The following is a 17,034-nucleotide window of genomic DNA, read 5'->3' as shown; positions in this document are numbered from 1 at the left end:
TACTTAAATTTGGATTTACAAAATAAACGTAAAAAGTAGTTATATTACGTTTACTATGAATTTAGGTACACCGAAGAAAGCCACAAGGTTCACTGCTGTGCAATTCAACGCCAAAATAATTTCCCTGTTGTTTGTTGTAATTTATAGATCTTTAGCACCGTAAATGTGGGTGCACACAGGCACGCGCAATAATACAGAGCGACTGAAATTACCCACATTCACCACAAGGTGGCTCACTTGGTCTAAACATATGTTTTACTTGCTTGCCTGTTTTTTTCAACGCTTTGAACCCCGTTGTCAGGCAAATGAGGTGGTAGAAGTTGAAAGAGACTTGCTTTCACACAGAACTCCCTATGCTACACTTTGTTACGCGCTGTGTAACCTCCTATCTCCCAACTCATTTTCCGTTATTTAAATCCGGCGAGTAGGATGTAAGTCTAGGACTAGGGTGGTACGTGATGTTGTTCAATTTGAAACTTTCTTTAACGAGTCACATGTAAAAGTTTACTTTGGTTTATCATAGTACCGTAAAAGAATAGTCAAGTGTAGTATGGTGACTTGGTGACACGGTCGGGCATGAATTTAATTTGTGTAATGCCTGCTGTATAGGATACTGACATTAGGTTTAGGGTTTCGGTATTGAAAGAGGATTATTCATTGTTTTATTAACAATAATATGATAACCAATCAGAGTGCAGTGTCCTGACAGGAACATTTGGTGGTACCTTTGTAAGGACAGCGTGTTTTAGCGCGGTCTGCTCCATTTGCAAATGGTCTTGCACTTGTCTCCTATTGTAAGAAGAGTCGTTTTAAAATTCAGATTGCTAACTCGCGCTCAACATTGGGGCATCTTGAATCTGCTGCTATAGCCAGGACTCTTAAAGGGGAGGGGGCTTGTATAGATGTAAACAAACTGGACCGCCAACAAGGTCAGCTTTTGTAATGAAGCAGAATGCATACAGCCAGCCCCTTTGAGATTCCCCTATGCGAGTACTGACCAAACCTTACCCAGCTTAGCTTCTGACACCTGACTGCGATCCGAGTATTGATCAGACCTGACCTTTCTGAGATCTGAGCACATCAGTAGCCAGTTGAAATGCCTGCAGGCTCTTTGGTTTTGATGGAGTGTGACTCATCTGGCAACTAGAGAAATGAGAATCTTGCTATTGAACAGGCATGAAGCCCCCATAATACTCTGTTAAGGGTAAGGGGCAGTTAATGATTCCATTGACTCATTTTGTAAAGGATAGATTTGTGGAATAGTAAAGTGGCAGTGAGTGTGCTGTTTCAGATGGAGGCAGTCCAGGTAATCGGTAAACCATTTTAGAACATTAATAAACATTAATAAATAGTTAAATAAATAAATAAATAACCGCTCAAGCAGTTTTAGTTTTTTTAAGTGCCGACTAATCGACCTATTCGTCTAGTTTTACATCCACTATTCGACTCTCAAATTAGTAGTCATTTTAGCCCACTGTATACTGTATATAATACAGGCCCTGAGAGGTAGCAGTACCTCCAAACCCTGCCAACCAGCAAACATATCCTCTAGTCTGCATGTACAATTGTACCATTGTACATGCAGACTATACTTCACAACGCATGCATGGTTTTTATTCATCATATACCCCATAGAGTTCATGAACTATCATTTTAAAGAAGTGGTTATAAAACTGGGCTACTGAGTGGCGTATCCGGCAAAGGCGCTCTGCGTGGAGTGCAGGATGCGCCCTATAGCCTGGACGTCGCCGGTTTGAGTCCAGGCTATTCCACAGCCAACTGTAGACCGGAGCGCCCAGGGGGCAGAGCACAATTGACCAAGTGCCACCTGGTGGGGGGGAGGGGTTAGGTCGGCCAGGGTGTCTGCGGCTCACCGCGCACCAGCAACCCCTGTGATCTGGCTGGGCGCCTGTGGGCTTGCCTCTAAGCTGCCCAGAGCTGCATTGTCCTACAATGCTGTAGCTCTGAAGCTGGCTGCATGATGAGTAAAGAAGCGGGCGGCTGACGGCACACGCTTCAGAGGACAGCGTGTGTTCGTCTTCACCCCTCCTGAGTCAGCGCAGGGGTGGTAGCGGTGAGCTGAGCCTAAAAATAATAATTGGGCATTCTAAATTGGGAGAAAATAATAAGAAATAGTTGGCGACAACTACATTTTTAGTAAAAAAAAAAATTAAAAAAAACATCTGGCATCTACAAACTGGATAAAAGGGACCATATGAAACACACACTATCCCGCAATGATCATTGGAACAGATGGATTTGGTTCCAGTCTTTGCAGTCACTCTTGCAGAAACCCAGTTTGTCGGGAGTGTAAAATGAAGAATAAATGTCCCACCTGGTCATTGGAAGTAAATGGAGCATAGGGTGTGGAGCAGAGGTTCTCAAACTTTTTAGAGACCCCTTTTTTTTAAAAAAAAAATGACAATTGATGAAAATGCAAAGCGCAGACCAGGAAGAGAAACTGTGCTGCTGCAATGAATCTAAATGTTGAAGTATAATGCTGTCTGTAAGGATCGCAAGGCCTTTCTCACTCAATCAAAAACCACTCTGTATAATAAAGCCAAAGAAACACCTGTGATGCAGGTACATGTTTTATATCTCTCACCACAAGTCAAAAGATTTTTTTTTCCCCTGAAGGACCCGGGTTTGATAAGTGCTGGTTTAGAGCCCTTCACTTCTGAGACCTTGTGAATAAACATGTAATAGGTGAGGTCTTGGATACGGAAACGCCTCCAACCACACCTGTATCGATGGCCTATACTGTCTTGCCCATCGTGACTGAAAAAGACTTGCAAACAGGGAGATGCAACTTCTACCAATTACAGAAGGGACGGCATTTGCATAACTAAACCAATCACGTGAGGGCCAGCATTTACTCACTGGAAGGCATGTGCAATATGTCATCATTTTGTTTTTTTGCCCAGCATAAAGTGTATCCTGGCCACTTTCCCTCATTAGAATGTCGGAAGGTTGGCGGGACTGGGAGAAAACAAGCAAGTTTAGGTTGGTAGGTGATACACGTAAACAGAAAACGCGTTACATTGTGTTACTGCCCACGTAGGGGAAAAAAAAAGACTTTCTAATGAGAACTGGCTCGTCCCGAGTCTACAACGACACTGACATTTTCTGTTGAATGGAATGACGTGGGCTTGTGGCGCTGTGCTACGAGACAACTGGGAGACAGACAGCTCTTTTAAGGATTTCTTTAAATGTTGACCCATTTAGCAAGGATTTAGCGAGCATCGTCATCCCTACCACAAACCCTTTTCTGTTCTCACTGACAATGAACGCCTGTGTTTGTTTGTTTTTTGAACGCCTGTGTTTGTTTGTTTTTTAAACGCATCTTCACAGACGACATCAGCGGAGGCAACAGGAACTAGCTTGTGGAGAGGTCGATACGTCGGGGCGCGGGATCTATTTGAATGTAAAGGTGCAGTGTGTCACACAATCGTCCACAGTTTCAGGCCACAATGTAACTCCGTTGTGTCAAATTCCCCATATTCCTCCACAGCTAAGCCGTTGTCAGGAAGCAGACCTTGCAGTAGACAGTCCAGTTCGTTTACAGGCAGTGAGTGTACATCGAGTGCTGTTTTCAGGAAAACTGAAATAAGAATATAGCTTTCTGAAAACGATAATGTTTACGTGACTTGAAACAATTTTTCTAAAAAACAGTTCCAGAATTGGCGTGTACACTTGTGTAATCACATAACATCTTCAAACGTTGTAAAGCTGAGAAGATAAACAAAGTGTTTTTTTTTTTTAATAAATGTACTGTTGTTCAATATGTTGAAGAACTACAACAAAAACAAACTTAACATCATAAGTAATATATATATATATATATATATATATATTCTTCGCCAGTGTACATCTGTTCCTGGCAAGGCCATTCCCCACTTCATTTAGGTGTAAATTCAAATATTGCGTTATTATAAGGATCTCATCAAGGGCTTAATTATTATTATTTGTTTATTTAGCAGACACCTTTATCCAAGGCAACTTACAGAGACTAGGGTGTGTGAACTATGCATCAGCTGTAGAGTCACTTACAATTACGTCTCACCCGAAAGGAAGACGAAGCACAAGGAGGTTAAGTGACTTGCTCAGGATCACACAACAAGTCAGTGGCTGAGGTGGGATTTGAACCAGGGACCTCCTGGTTACAAGCTCTTTTCTTTAACCACTGGACCACACAGCCTCCTTGGCTCCTAATTGGCTCAATTTAATAATTAAGAACATGGTTGGAACAGAGACCTGGAGTGGAAGACCCCGGGTTTTCTCAGAAAAGTAGTTCCTTTACATGCATGTATTATAGGGTAATTTTACCTTAAACATACGTTACCTTGTGGCTGATTTTAATCCCTATCCAGTTCTAACAGGATCCTTCATCATTTAATTGAACCTACTGGGTCACGAACAGCTCTGGGCTGTTCAGTTCAGTAATTAACCCTTTAAGGTACACAAGGAATTGAGGGGCTGTTCAAACAGTTTCTTCTACATTACAAGTCTTGCGAGGAGGCGACTGACAATTTGGATGACCAGATCCAACCTCAGTAAACTTTAAACCCTGTTTCGTGCACCTCATTGCACAAATAAGAAAGTTAGAATAATTTGTATTTGTGTGACACATACCGGTATGTCTCTTGTACCTAAAGGGTTAACGGCATGCTAGAGCAGGATCCTGGACTGAAGTTAATTATCCAGAAGTGAGTGCCTGTTGCAATATGTGTGCATGAGTATATAGCAGGTAGTGCTTGGCATGTGATTACAACTTTTATCACACAAGTGTGGATGGCCGAATAACACCCTGAGAGTTGGTTAAAGTTAATATCACATACTGATTCATGCCATATGCTTTAAAAAAAATGTTTTATCACATCAATCCTTTTTAAAATCTTAAAAATAATTAAAAAAAAAAAAAAAACATTAAAAATCATGTGGGAGTTTTAGCCACATATTTAAAGAATGTTGCTTTGCAAATTGAAATCAAATATAAGATGTTGCCTAAAATATTTGAATGCATCCTCTAGGACTGATACAAATGATAAAGTATCTAAATAAGGTGTGAATGGTAAAGCAGTATAAATGTAGCCTTTGAAGTGTGCTGTGTTTCAGTTCTGATGGAATGATTCCTGAAAGCATGGTTAACACACTGAATTCGTTAGGTGCTCCTGACACCTCAGAGCATCAAGGCACAGCCATGGGAGGAGTCGAGAACCAGCTCGTAAAGTCTTATTGTTGGGCATAGGCCCCCACGATGAGGAAGACACAGAACAGTCAGCCCTGTTCACACCCCAGCGTGGCAGGTTACCCCACATGAAAGAACCCCATGCACTTGAATATGGTGATTGAGCACTGTAATGTAATGCTGCAGCTCACCAAGCACCTAACCTGCCTCTCTACCACAATGTAACTCGATGCTTTGCTACATTTTTTCATTTTATTTTACTACTGGCATACCTCTGCAAGGGTCATATTCACATATTCACAGGTTCAGTTAAGATCTCTAGCTGCTATCATTATCTTCAGTGTGTGTATTTCTCATGAGGGTGTACAGATGAAGTCAGACCATGTATACTTAGTCTTTTTTTTTTTTTTTTTTTTTTTTGCAGACATCCCAAGTTTACCAAAAGTTATAAATGTATTTATAGGAAAAGCTTGCCTGGGCTCCAGAGCCTGCAAAGACTGGCTATTTCGCTCACCCAGGACGCAGACCTGCACTGCTCTCCTGACTACACAAGCAAGCATTTACCAGGAACCTATAGCTCTGTACTTGAAACATCACGTATCCTGAAAAATGCAGGCTAAAAAACAAACAAAAAAAGGTAATCAATCCTTTTTTTCTAGCTTGAAAGGGGCTAGGCAATGTACACTCAAAGTAGCCCTGTTAACAATGATGCCCTGTTCTGTGTGTTCTCTATTATACTCTGCTGTTGTTTCTGCCTAGACCAGTTTATAAAAGTTAATCACTGTATTTTTTGCAGTTTTCCCATGCTTTTCCTGTGGTTATACCATGCATTTACCATAGTCTACCCTGCTTTGCTATGTTTATAAATATGATATACCACACCTCGCTATTCTTTACAATGCTTACCTGTGCTTTACCATGATTTATTACAATGTTCTATGCTTTTAATTTGGTAAACTTTTGTAGCTATGTAGTTTTAGAAAAGACCACTAGGGGTGGGACTCATTTCTGCCCTCTCTGCAACTGTGAACAACCCTAACTATAAAAACAATATAAGTAAACAATAACACACGCCCTGGGTGCATTTTGAACCATGAGGCGATGCCAAGTGTCTTCAACCACCCAGGAACTGCAGTAATGTCATACTAATGCACATCCTGGAGTGTGTTATTGCGCTTATAAAATGGTCAATTAAAAAAAATCACAAAACCCAGTGATTACAAATTTAGAACCAAGTTGTGTGGTAGTGCAAAAAAAACCCTCCTGCACGGTCATGTGATTACTAACAACCAATCAGTGCGCTTAGCCTTGTAAAAAAAAATGACCTGAGTTGAAACTAAAATATTGGTATTGGTATATCTGTAGTATTTTGTATTTAATCATAATTGATTTCCATTACACGAGAGTAGATGTTAAAACTTCATGCTGATTTGAACTCGGCTCTCGCCAAGATAAGCACCAACTAAGACGTAGCTTTACAGTAAACTAATGTGATCCATATGTGTCTCCATCCATTTACGTTTCCTTCCATATGATGATGTAGATATCCTTCTGTCTGGTGTTAATGGCTGAAGTGTAATGCTGGCTCCAGGGATCAGCTTATTTTGCCTCCCTGGCGCATCAGCACACACAACGGCTGCGATGCTGGCTCCGGGGATCAACCACAGTGCGGCCTCCCCAGCGCATATACTGATGTAACTATCACTGACACTTATCTGCTGTATCATTGAATTGTATTTTGTCACACTTGTACTTGCTTGAACCAAAGTCATTGTATTTATCTTGCTCTTAATTGTATTATTACTTGTACTGTGATACTTGAAATGTATTTGCTTTCGATTGTAAGTCGCCCCGGATAAGGGCGTCTGCTAAGAAATAAATAATAATAATAATAATAATAATAATAATATTGAATGACAGAGAACACACATAGTAAAACAGGCAAGAAATGATATATCATGGAAACGTCAATGATAGAAAACATCCCTCTAAACTGCAGAGACTTGACACAAGTATATTTCTTTTAAGGGGATGAATCTGCAGTGTCTTCCAATGACACTGTTAGAAGTCAATATCAGTAAGAAACGTTAGCCGCTCCAGAATAAAGATAAATATATCAGACAGCACCTTCCACTGTCAGACTGCAGTGCTGAACAACTTGAAATGTACAGAGTGAGAGACATGTTCCTCAGCTGAGAACAGGTCCGACTGTATCCCAGGATTCTGTGCGTCAGTGCACAGAGATCAATGGGATTCAAGCTCTGACAGATATCTCTGGTAAGATGTCTAAGTGCTGCCTGCCTGTTGTATATCATTAGTCTGAGCCGGTGACAAACCCAGGCAACCAGACAGACTCTGAATCAAAGCAATATGGGCTACAGTGAGAACATATACTTCCCTTCTGCCTGACCAGTAAGTGAAACAGACCTTCCAAAGAAAAATAAAAGCACTAAGTAGAGTTTTTTTTGGCAGTTTTATGCAGTTCCATGTGTTTTTTGGGGACTGACACAGGGGGAAAAAAAAAGGATAGGCGGCCCGAGGTCTAGTTATTCCAGCTGTTTGAATGTTGTTTTGGAGACTTTTAACACCTAACTGTTTGAAATGGCCGTAATGCTTTTGAAAGAGTTCCTATAGTTACAGTAGTATAAGGCTATCATTTTAGAATGGTACCACAGGGGTAACTCTTTATATATTGGGGCAGTGGCAGGCTGGAATCCTGACCCCAGCCCTGTTTTAAAGCCTTGGTTATCCCCCCCCCCCCCCCCCCCCTCTCCAACCCAACCCCAGTCTGGTGCCTTCACAGATCTTACAAAAATGAAGAACACAGCAGAAAGTCCAACTACACAATGATTAGGGGAGCAGTGAAATGGGCACTGAAGATAATTAAGGTTAGGATTATTTTAAAGCCATTTGTTACTATATCTTTATTCCATTCAAACAGGTACAACAAATATTTTCAGCACTGAGAAACATATACATTCATATCAATTAAGCATCAAGGCAATACGTATTATAGCTGGTGTTGCCAACAGCTGGGGTATTTCCTGGACAGCTGGAGGTCAGTTTGAAATGGCTGAAAATGATCAGTACTTTATAACTGGACCTGAGATACGGGTCTAGGCATTGCGAGGACGTTTTTACTCTAATGAGAGGTTGGAAATGTTTATTTTATTTTTTTGGTTATTAAACCTTTACATTCAAGTTGATTTACTAAGCTTCTTCTACAGTGCAATATTTGTAGCATTGTAACAAACTGTTAATATATCACTTGAGCCCTACAAACACTGTCTAACAGATTGGAGCATGTGTTTATACTTGGATATGCACTCTGTGAAAAGGCAGATACTGTGAAAATGCAGTTGAATTATCCTAAGTTGAATTATTATAATTGTAAGTCTGTCTTTATCTGGCTTTGAGCTTGTCTGCAGAATCCTAAGTGCCCTGCACCGAACTGACTTGCCCATTCCATTTAAACCTTGTTACAATGTGTCTTTTCAATTGTGCTAGCCCCACCTACTCTACATATATATAGTCAGGGAAAGTGGGCGGGGCTAACAGAGTTCTTACCACACGTTGCTATAGCAACATTATGGTTTTAATTCAAGTTTATCGAAGGACTCAAGTAAAGCCAGCCACCGGAGCTTGAGACTACATGTGGGGTCAAATAGGGTCAGAATACCTGCTGTACAGGAATGTATGGTGAAACTAAAGTGTGATGTAATCCCACACACATCCTTGTATCACAGGTTCTCTCTGGCATCACCAGACCTTTCATTAGGTACAGTGTGTTTGGCTCATATTCTACCTGTAAATGTACACGTGGCACTCATCCACGAAGACTTGGTCCATTTACCTGCATACGTCGCAAGCCTCAGACAGTTCCAAGCTGTTGATGGTAGGAACCACAAAACATTCTTCACCGCAATAGAAGTGCAACCATCCACCACGGTTATACATACCAGCTTTATACAACCAGGGTGCCAGCAATGAATGCTCTGTCAGGTACAAACATGCACATCAAAGGCTCTAACCAGTTATATAGGTGGTGAAGCTTACAGTCGTGTTTTTTTTATGTATGCCTCCTGGATCCTAAAGATTAAAAACAACTAAGCATAACCTTGTATTGTCAATGGACATCAAGCCATTTGGGACCAAGGTAAACTGTAACCCCCTCCCTAGAGACACAGAAGCATTAACCAGCTGACAACTCTGAAGTATGCAGCGTGTCACGAATTTGACTGCTGAAGGTTCGGTTTGAGCTACGTTTACGAGACTTTTCAAATAGGAAAGCGTAAAAAAAACTGTTGTCATTTTAAATTGTTCCAGAATAAATGTGAATGCAGTACTGCTTTGTGGCCCCCAAGGGCTGTGTAGTTATTGGGGCCACTGAACAAAGTATAATGCCAGGGGATCACTATGTGATTCCCGAAGAGAAAAAAAAAATAGACATGACAATGTAGTAAAGTAAGACTATTAGTATTAATACAACTGAAGAAATGCCATTTAAATTTTGAAATATAAATCTATAAATAATTCAATACCACCGTTAAAATTATAGAAGACTCTGAACACTAATATAACTTGGTGATTTATTTCAAACTAAATACTGCAGCTAATTTCAATCGTGAATTATAAAAGCACATGTTTAAAAGTGTTGTTCAATCATAACATTAACAAAAAACAACGTAATGTACGTAAGTCCCTTCATAAATGTATGTTTTAATACTACTGACGCATTTAGGAGTAAAATGGTTTATTAATATTATAGTAACATGATATGAATAAATACAAAAATATATTTAAAAAGCAGTGTGGAGTAGTGGTTAGGGCTCTGGACTCTTGACCGGAGGGTTGTGGGTTCAATCCCTAGTGGGGGACACTGCTGTTGTACCCTTGAGCAAGGTACTTTACCTAGATTGCTCCAGTAAAAACCCAACTGTATAAATGGGTAATTGTATGTAAAAATAATGTGATATCTGTATAATGTGAAATCTTGTAACAATTGTAAGTCGCCCTGGATAAGGGCGTCTGCTAAGAAATAAATAATAATAATAATAATAATAAAAAAGAAATGCTCTCGCAAAAACATCTCTGAAGGTCGTGTTATAAATTATTAAATATATGTAAACCACCATTTTGGAGATAAAATATATGTCCAAATAAACGGTCTTCCACAAAATATATAAAGTTTTTAATAAAAGAATGAAATGTGCTCTGGAAGGTAAACGGTTAAAGGTAAAGTGAACTGAATTGTAAGAACTTGGTTTCCAGGGGAACTATTCTTACAGTTCCAGCTGAGCTTGGAAAAACCAACAGGCTTTGAGAGGAGGGAGGAACACATGTACATTCCAAAACATACCATGCTTTAAAGTTATTTATAAAAACGTGTATATGTCTTGTGGATAAAATATAGAAGGTATATTTGGATCTAATTGTCTAATACAACCTTAAAGTGTGTACAATATATGATTTAATTGGTGTGTTGCATGTTCATCCCCCCGCGGCGGCGCGGTGCTAGCGGCCCTGCCAAGGCAGTTTGAAAAGATCAGACAAAGGCAGCAGGAAGCCCCTTGGTTTGGCAATGCGTGCGAGCTGAGCACAAATGCAAAGCGAAATCTTTTGCTTTTTATGATTGTAATAGAACGAGAAGCTCAAACCGGCCAGGATTTTTCTACATTAAGGGGATTGTAAAGAGCTTGTTCGACAATGTATGATCGTTTGGATCCCCGGGGAGAACGAGAATGGGTACCAGAAACCGAAGTGGAAAGTGCGGTGTGATCGCCAGTGCGTGTGTATTTTTTTTCTTTCGGTGAGGATTGCATTGCAACTAGCTTTTTGGGGTCTTTTTGCATTTGAATCCTACTGCGCAACCCAGACGGATCACGTGGGACGTGGAATTGCTCGATTTGCACATATATATCCTGGTGGTATATGAAAAAAAGAAACGGTAAAGATTACAAAAAACGTCATTTTGTTGGATTATAAAGGGGCGAGTCTAAGAAAGGGGTTGGCTTAATAAAAATAAAAAATACGAAGCATTTTTTTTTTTATAAATATTTAAAATGGAGACGCACATTTCGTGCCTCTTTCCGGAGATTTTAGCTATGATCTTCAGTTACTTGGATGTCAGGGACAAAGGCAGGGTTGCTCAGGTCTGTACGGCTTGGAGGGACGCTGCTTACCACAAGTCGGTCTGGCGAGGGGTGGAAGCGAAGTTACATTTAAGGAGGGCCAACCCTTCCCTGTTCCCGAGCCTACAGGCCCGGGGAATCCGGAGAGTGCAGATTCTCAGCCTGCGGCGCAGCCTGAGCTACGTGATCCAGGGGATGCCAAATATCGAGAGCCTAAACCTCAGTGGCTGCTACAACTTAACCGACAACGGCCTTGGACACGCTTTCGTGCAGGAAATCCCGTCCCTGCGCGTCCTGAACCTCAGCCTGTGCAAGCAGATCACGGACTCCAGCCTCGGGAGAATCGCTCAGTATCTGAAGAGCTTGGAAGTTCTGGAGCTTGGGGGCTGTAGCAATATCACCAACACCGGGCTGCTGCTGATAGCGTGGGGCTTGCACAGACTCAAGAGCCTCAACCTGCGCAGCTGCAGGCACGTCTCCGACGTTGGCATCGGTCACCTGGCTGGCATGACCCGGAGCGCGGCCGAGGGCTGCCTGAACTTGGAATACCTGACCCTGCAGGACTGCCAGAAATTGACAGACCTGTCCCTCAAGCACATCTCCAAAGGTCTGGCCAAGCTCAAAGTGCTCAACCTGAGCTTTTGTGGTGGCATCTCGGACGCGGGCATGATCCACCTGTCCCACATGACCAGCCTCTGGAGCCTCAACTTGAGGTCCTGCGACAACATCAGTGACACTGGCATCATGCACCTGGCCATGGGCACGCTGAGGCTCTCCGGGCTGGACGTCTCCTTCTGCGACAAGATCGGCGACCAAAGCTTGGCGTACATCGCCCAGGGTTTGTACCAGCTCAAATCTTTGTCCCTGTGCTCCTGTCACATCAGTGACGATGGAATCAACAGGATGGTGCGGCAGATGCACGAATTGAGGACCCTAAACATCGGCCAGTGCGTTCGAATCACAGACAAAGGGCTTGAGCTCATTGCCGACCATTTAACGCAGCTCACGGGCATAGACCTTTATGGATGTACAAAAATCACTAAAAGGGGGCTAGAGAGGATAACGCAGCTCCCCTGCCTTAAAGTTTTGAACCTGGGACTTTGGCAGATGACCGAGAGCGAAAAAGTGAGGTGAAATTTGCAAGATGGGAAGAGGGGAGGGGAGTAGACACTAAAATAATCTCCTATTGGTCAGACTTCAAGTTGGAAGGAGTTAAACATTTGAATTCCATTGTAAAACTTCAAAACTGACTTTTGTTTTCCAACACTGCAAAATCAAAACATTTTTTTAATGTAATGTTTTTATTCTCTGTCTGTAATTTAAACACATAAACGATGGCCATTATTTCCCCAGCAATCCATTGTTTTAAACTTTTTAAAATCTTATTTTAAGCCATTTTATTGTTAAAAAAAAAAAAAGAAAGATCCCCAAATGTAATATTTAAAAAACAAACATTTTAGGCTACCTCGTTTGTTTGTTTTTTAAACCCTGGAATTTATTTTAGAAAAAAAGACAGACATTGACGAATACAATTGTGCCTAGACTACAACAATTCCCATCCCCCACGAAGTCTTTCGCTACTTACTTAGAAAAAAAATAATTAATTTAAACTACTTTTTTGCTTTTGTTTTTCCCTTTACATATTTGTTTTAAATGAAATCGTTCAGTTTCGAACACATAACACAGATTTTAAAACGAAAAAAGCTTATGCAAAAACTAAAACAAATAATACCATGACTGAATCAGGTTACAAAAGCATGTTTTCTTTTTTTTTTGTTGTTGTTTTGTTTAGCACAACCACAGGCCACGAAGCCTTTAATTAATGCTTTGAATGATACGGGATCCCTTCACCCATCTTTTGTCGCTTATAAAAGCAGATTTTGTAATTAAACGCTGTAATTCAAAGCACCATACTTCAAATTGAAGTGATTTTTTTAAAAATAGGCCCTTTTAAGTCCCCTGTTTCTTGCTTACGGGGTGGTTGCACCTGTCGGCAGTACGGTTAAACAAAATTCATTAAAAAAGTGGATTAATCTAGGTCATGTTTTTTGGTTAAAACAAAATGGGGTGAAAAAGATGAGAGTTTAACTGAAGAAATGATTGATTTGTGTAGGCTAGTAACAAGCAAATGCCTGTCAGGCCTCTGTTGGCACACTAAGTCCTGCTGACTAGCTACTGATGGAATTGTACTGTATGTGAATTTTGTAAAAAAAAAAAAAAAAAAAAATCTAAACAAATACAAAATTAAATCGTTTTATATTCTTACAGTAAACCTTTAAAAACTGATATTTATATAATAAAGACGGGAGATATGAAGTATGTTTTGGAGAAAAAAAAACTTGTGTTGATTCTTTTATTTTTCATTTTTAATTTTATTGAGTCATGATATTGTTTTATTACATTCAGGTATGGGGGAAGGGGAGCTGCAGTCTGTATTTTATTACATTCAGGTATGGGGGAAGGGGAGCTGCAGTCTGTATTTTATTACATTCAGGTATGGGGAGGGGGAGGTGTGGTCTGTATTTTATTACATTCAGGTATAGGGGAGGGGGAGGTGTGGTCTGTATTTTATTACATTCAGGTATAGGGGAGGGGGAGGTGTGGTCTGTATTTTATTACATTCAGGTATGGGGGAAGGGGAGCTGCAGTCTGTATTTTATTACATTCAGGTATGGGGGAAGGGGAGCTGCAGTCTGTATTTTATTACATTCAGGTATGGGGAGGGGGAGGTGTGGTCTGTATTTTATTACATTCAGGTATAGGGGAGGGGGAGGTGTGGTCTGTATTTTATTACATTCAGGTATAGGGGAGGGGAGCTGCGGTCTATTTTATTACATTCAGGAGAGGGGGAAGGGGAGGTGCGGTCTGTATTTTATTACATTCAGGTATGGGGAGGGGGAGGTGCAGTCTGTATTTTATTACATTCCGGTATGGGGGGAGGGGGAGGTGCTGGGCTGTATTTTATTTCTGACATGTATTTTAAATTATAAATGTAACATTTTCATGCTGAAAAACATCAGTTGGCATTTTGGTTTGATGGGGTAAAGTTTCCAATTTTAAATTCTTTATAGGCAACTTGAAAAGATTTAAAATTCTTTTGAAGTTAAGTAGAAATACATTTTAGTAAAATATTTTATAAAATTATTTATATTTAAAAAAAAATATAGATATATATTTTTTAAAATGGAGGCTTGTTTAATAACTGGCACAATGTTGTGCAGGTTCATTTAGAATGACAACACACTATATAGATTTATACAGCATTCAAATTTTTTTTTTTTTTATTTAAGACTTTAAAATTGAGCAGAAGTAAATTAGCAGCTGCCATTTATTGTCCCAACAAAATAAATGTATAGTTGAAGCTAAATTAATCCAGCCAGGAACCGTAAAAGCAAGCCTCACTCCTCACTTTAACGGGTTTGCAAAGATAAGTAAACGGTATGGAAAGTGAGACGTTGAGGTTTCAGTTCAAGGAATAAAATGCTGTAGAGTGGTGAAAAAGAAAGTCTAGGCTGTAGCCATTGTTTCCTAAAGTTAAGAAGCCAGGGTTCCGTTTTTCCTTGTCCCTGCTCAGTCATGCATACCAAGTCTGTGAGACAGAGTCCTCAGGAGGGGTTATTGTTCTTGACACTGCCCACCCCCCTCCCACTTCACACACACACACACACACACACACACACTTTAACATTCCACACACCATCTCTTGGAGTATTGAAGCTGCTTTACTAGGCAGATGTAGCAGGGACAGGGAGAGGTGGGAGTTACCTTCTCTTCCCTAAGCAACACAATCGGAGGAGGAGGAGGAGGAGGAGGAGGAGGAGGAGGAGGAGGAGGAGGAGGGGGGGGCTTTTAGCATCAGGCACCATTATGTTCAATTTTAGGGGGGTGTCAACTTCATTGAGTTAGACTGAATATAAGAATCTAGTGACCCGGTACAGTTTTGTTTCTTTTTCTAAAATATCATCTGTAATCCTGTAAAATGTTATCAGTTTAACAAACTCCACTATTTCAAAGATTAGACATTTTTGTGGTGATTTCTAAGCTATAAAACACCATCAGATGTCACAAATGAGTCTTTGGTAGCTTTGGATTACTAAGTGACATAGCAACTAGCGGGGGGGGGGGGGGGGGGTGGGTGGGGATAAGTGTATTTCCTTCTAGGCAAAACCACCATTGGGCCCTGCAATCCAACTGCTTGGCATGGTCCGTTTTCAGCTGTATTGAGGCTGCTAACAATGGACGGCTGTTAGTGAAGAGACGCACAGGAATTCTGTTTGTGTGTAATATTGAATGTGATTGTGTTGACACTGCAGCTTCAAATAGCTTCTGCATCTCATAGCAAATACTTTAAAGAGAACTATCCCGAGTCGTAAATCTAATGCACAGTTTTGGCTGAAGAGGGGAGTGTTGAAGGAAAAAAAAATCAGGTGTTTGAAATCAAAGTTGCAGAAGTTTAACTTTACATTTTGTTTTTCTTTAATAAAAAGCAGGTTATTATTTTTTGTGAAAAAAGAAAAAAAAAAAGTATGAAGGGAAATGCATGTTTGTAATCCTGTAGGGTTCTACATAATTCCCCTTCAGGCTTGAATATCTTGATCAAGCCTCATAACTATCTGACTCGCAGGGATCATGTATGCTTTCTCTGTGCTACTTTAACTTGCCTGTGCAGTGTATTTTTCACATTAAAATACAATTCCTGTGTGTTGGTTCACTACATTCTTTTATAATCCAGCCTTTGGAAAATGTTATTGATAGTCCTGTTTGTTTACATACCGAAACAAACCTGTTTTAAACTTTATCTCTTTGTGAGCCTAAACCCAAATCGAGTTAGCTCAGGAGGCAAAGCAAAATTGATTCGTAACATTCTACAGGAAGTGCATGCAGACATAACAACACATATAGACATTTCTGTTTGAAACCTTCTGTGGTGCACTACGCCTTTAAGCTTTGTCATGATGTTGGCAGTTTGCTGGGGCCCTGTTTTGACAGAAGTGTAAAGGGAAAGGCTTATTCTCAGAGAAATGTGGCATAAAACTACCCAGAAACTATTTGGAACACTAATGTAACTGCATTCCATTCTTACCTGCCGTTACTGGTCTGCAGCATCCCCAGGTGCTGGGACTGAGCAGCCTTCCTCATTCAAATCATGTGACAATGTGACTTCACCTGTGATTTTAATGGACTCGGGAAAGCTGTTCAGTGCTGCCAGTAAGCATTCTCATGCTAGACAACAATGTGACTCGATATTGGAGCAACACAACCATCGGAATGATTGCAAATGCCATACAAATAAATAAGGGACATGTAAAAAAGCAGTTTATCATTTAAAGGTAATAAATAAAGCTAGACTACACAAATACCAGCCCATGAACTCTTGATAAATAGCATCTCCATTGCTTTTTTTTTTTTTAAACTGCACTGTAAAATTGAAGATGGTTGTTAAGAGAGAATAATCAAAGTTTAACGTAGGTATTTTCTTTTTAGTTTCTTTTAGTGTCTCTAAATGTATTGAGTGTTTTAAATTTATAGGTTATTTAACCAAGGAATGGCTTAATTAATGACCTTAAAAACAACTGCATTCATCAGGGATGCAATATGTGAGTCAGAGCGTGACTCAGCTGTAAAAATGTACTTGAGTTCAAATGTTTTTGACACCATAACAAAGACAAGTTAGTACAGGAAGCTGAACCCATTTTTCTGCTTCTGCCTTTAAAA

General features: G+C 40.3%; 2 protein-coding genes across 3 annotated transcripts in view; one reads left to right on the top strand and one right to left on the bottom strand.

Annotated features, from left to right (window-relative positions):
- The window catches only part of LOC117415732 (protein Wnt-5b), an 82,764-nt gene that overhangs the window by 27,763 nt on the left and 37,967 nt on the right, over positions 1-17,034 (bottom strand). The gene's annotated exons all lie outside the window — the stretch shown is intronic.
- LOC117415731 (F-box/LRR-repeat protein 14) lies at positions 10,699-13,067 on the top strand. Its single transcript, XM_034026454.3, has one exon. The coding sequence runs from the start codon at positions 11,251-11,253 to the stop codon at positions 12,451-12,453; it is 1,203 nt and encodes a 400-aa protein (XP_033882345.1). The 5' UTR covers positions 10,699-11,250; the 3' UTR covers positions 12,454-13,067.

This window comes from Acipenser ruthenus, chromosome 7 (assembly GCF_902713425.1).
Source record: "Acipenser ruthenus chromosome 7, fAciRut3.2 maternal haplotype, whole genome shotgun sequence".
Taxonomy (NCBI): domain Eukaryota; kingdom Metazoa; phylum Chordata; class Actinopteri; order Acipenseriformes; family Acipenseridae; genus Acipenser; species Acipenser ruthenus.
The sequence above is the reverse complement of the archived record's forward strand: the minus strand, read 5'-3'. Positions and strand labels throughout refer to the sequence as shown.

Coding starts and splice junctions, on each gene's coding strand:
- LOC117415731 (XM_034026454.3), top strand. CDS start 11,251: ATGGAGACGCACATTTCGTGCCTCTTTCCGGAGATTTTAGCTATGATC.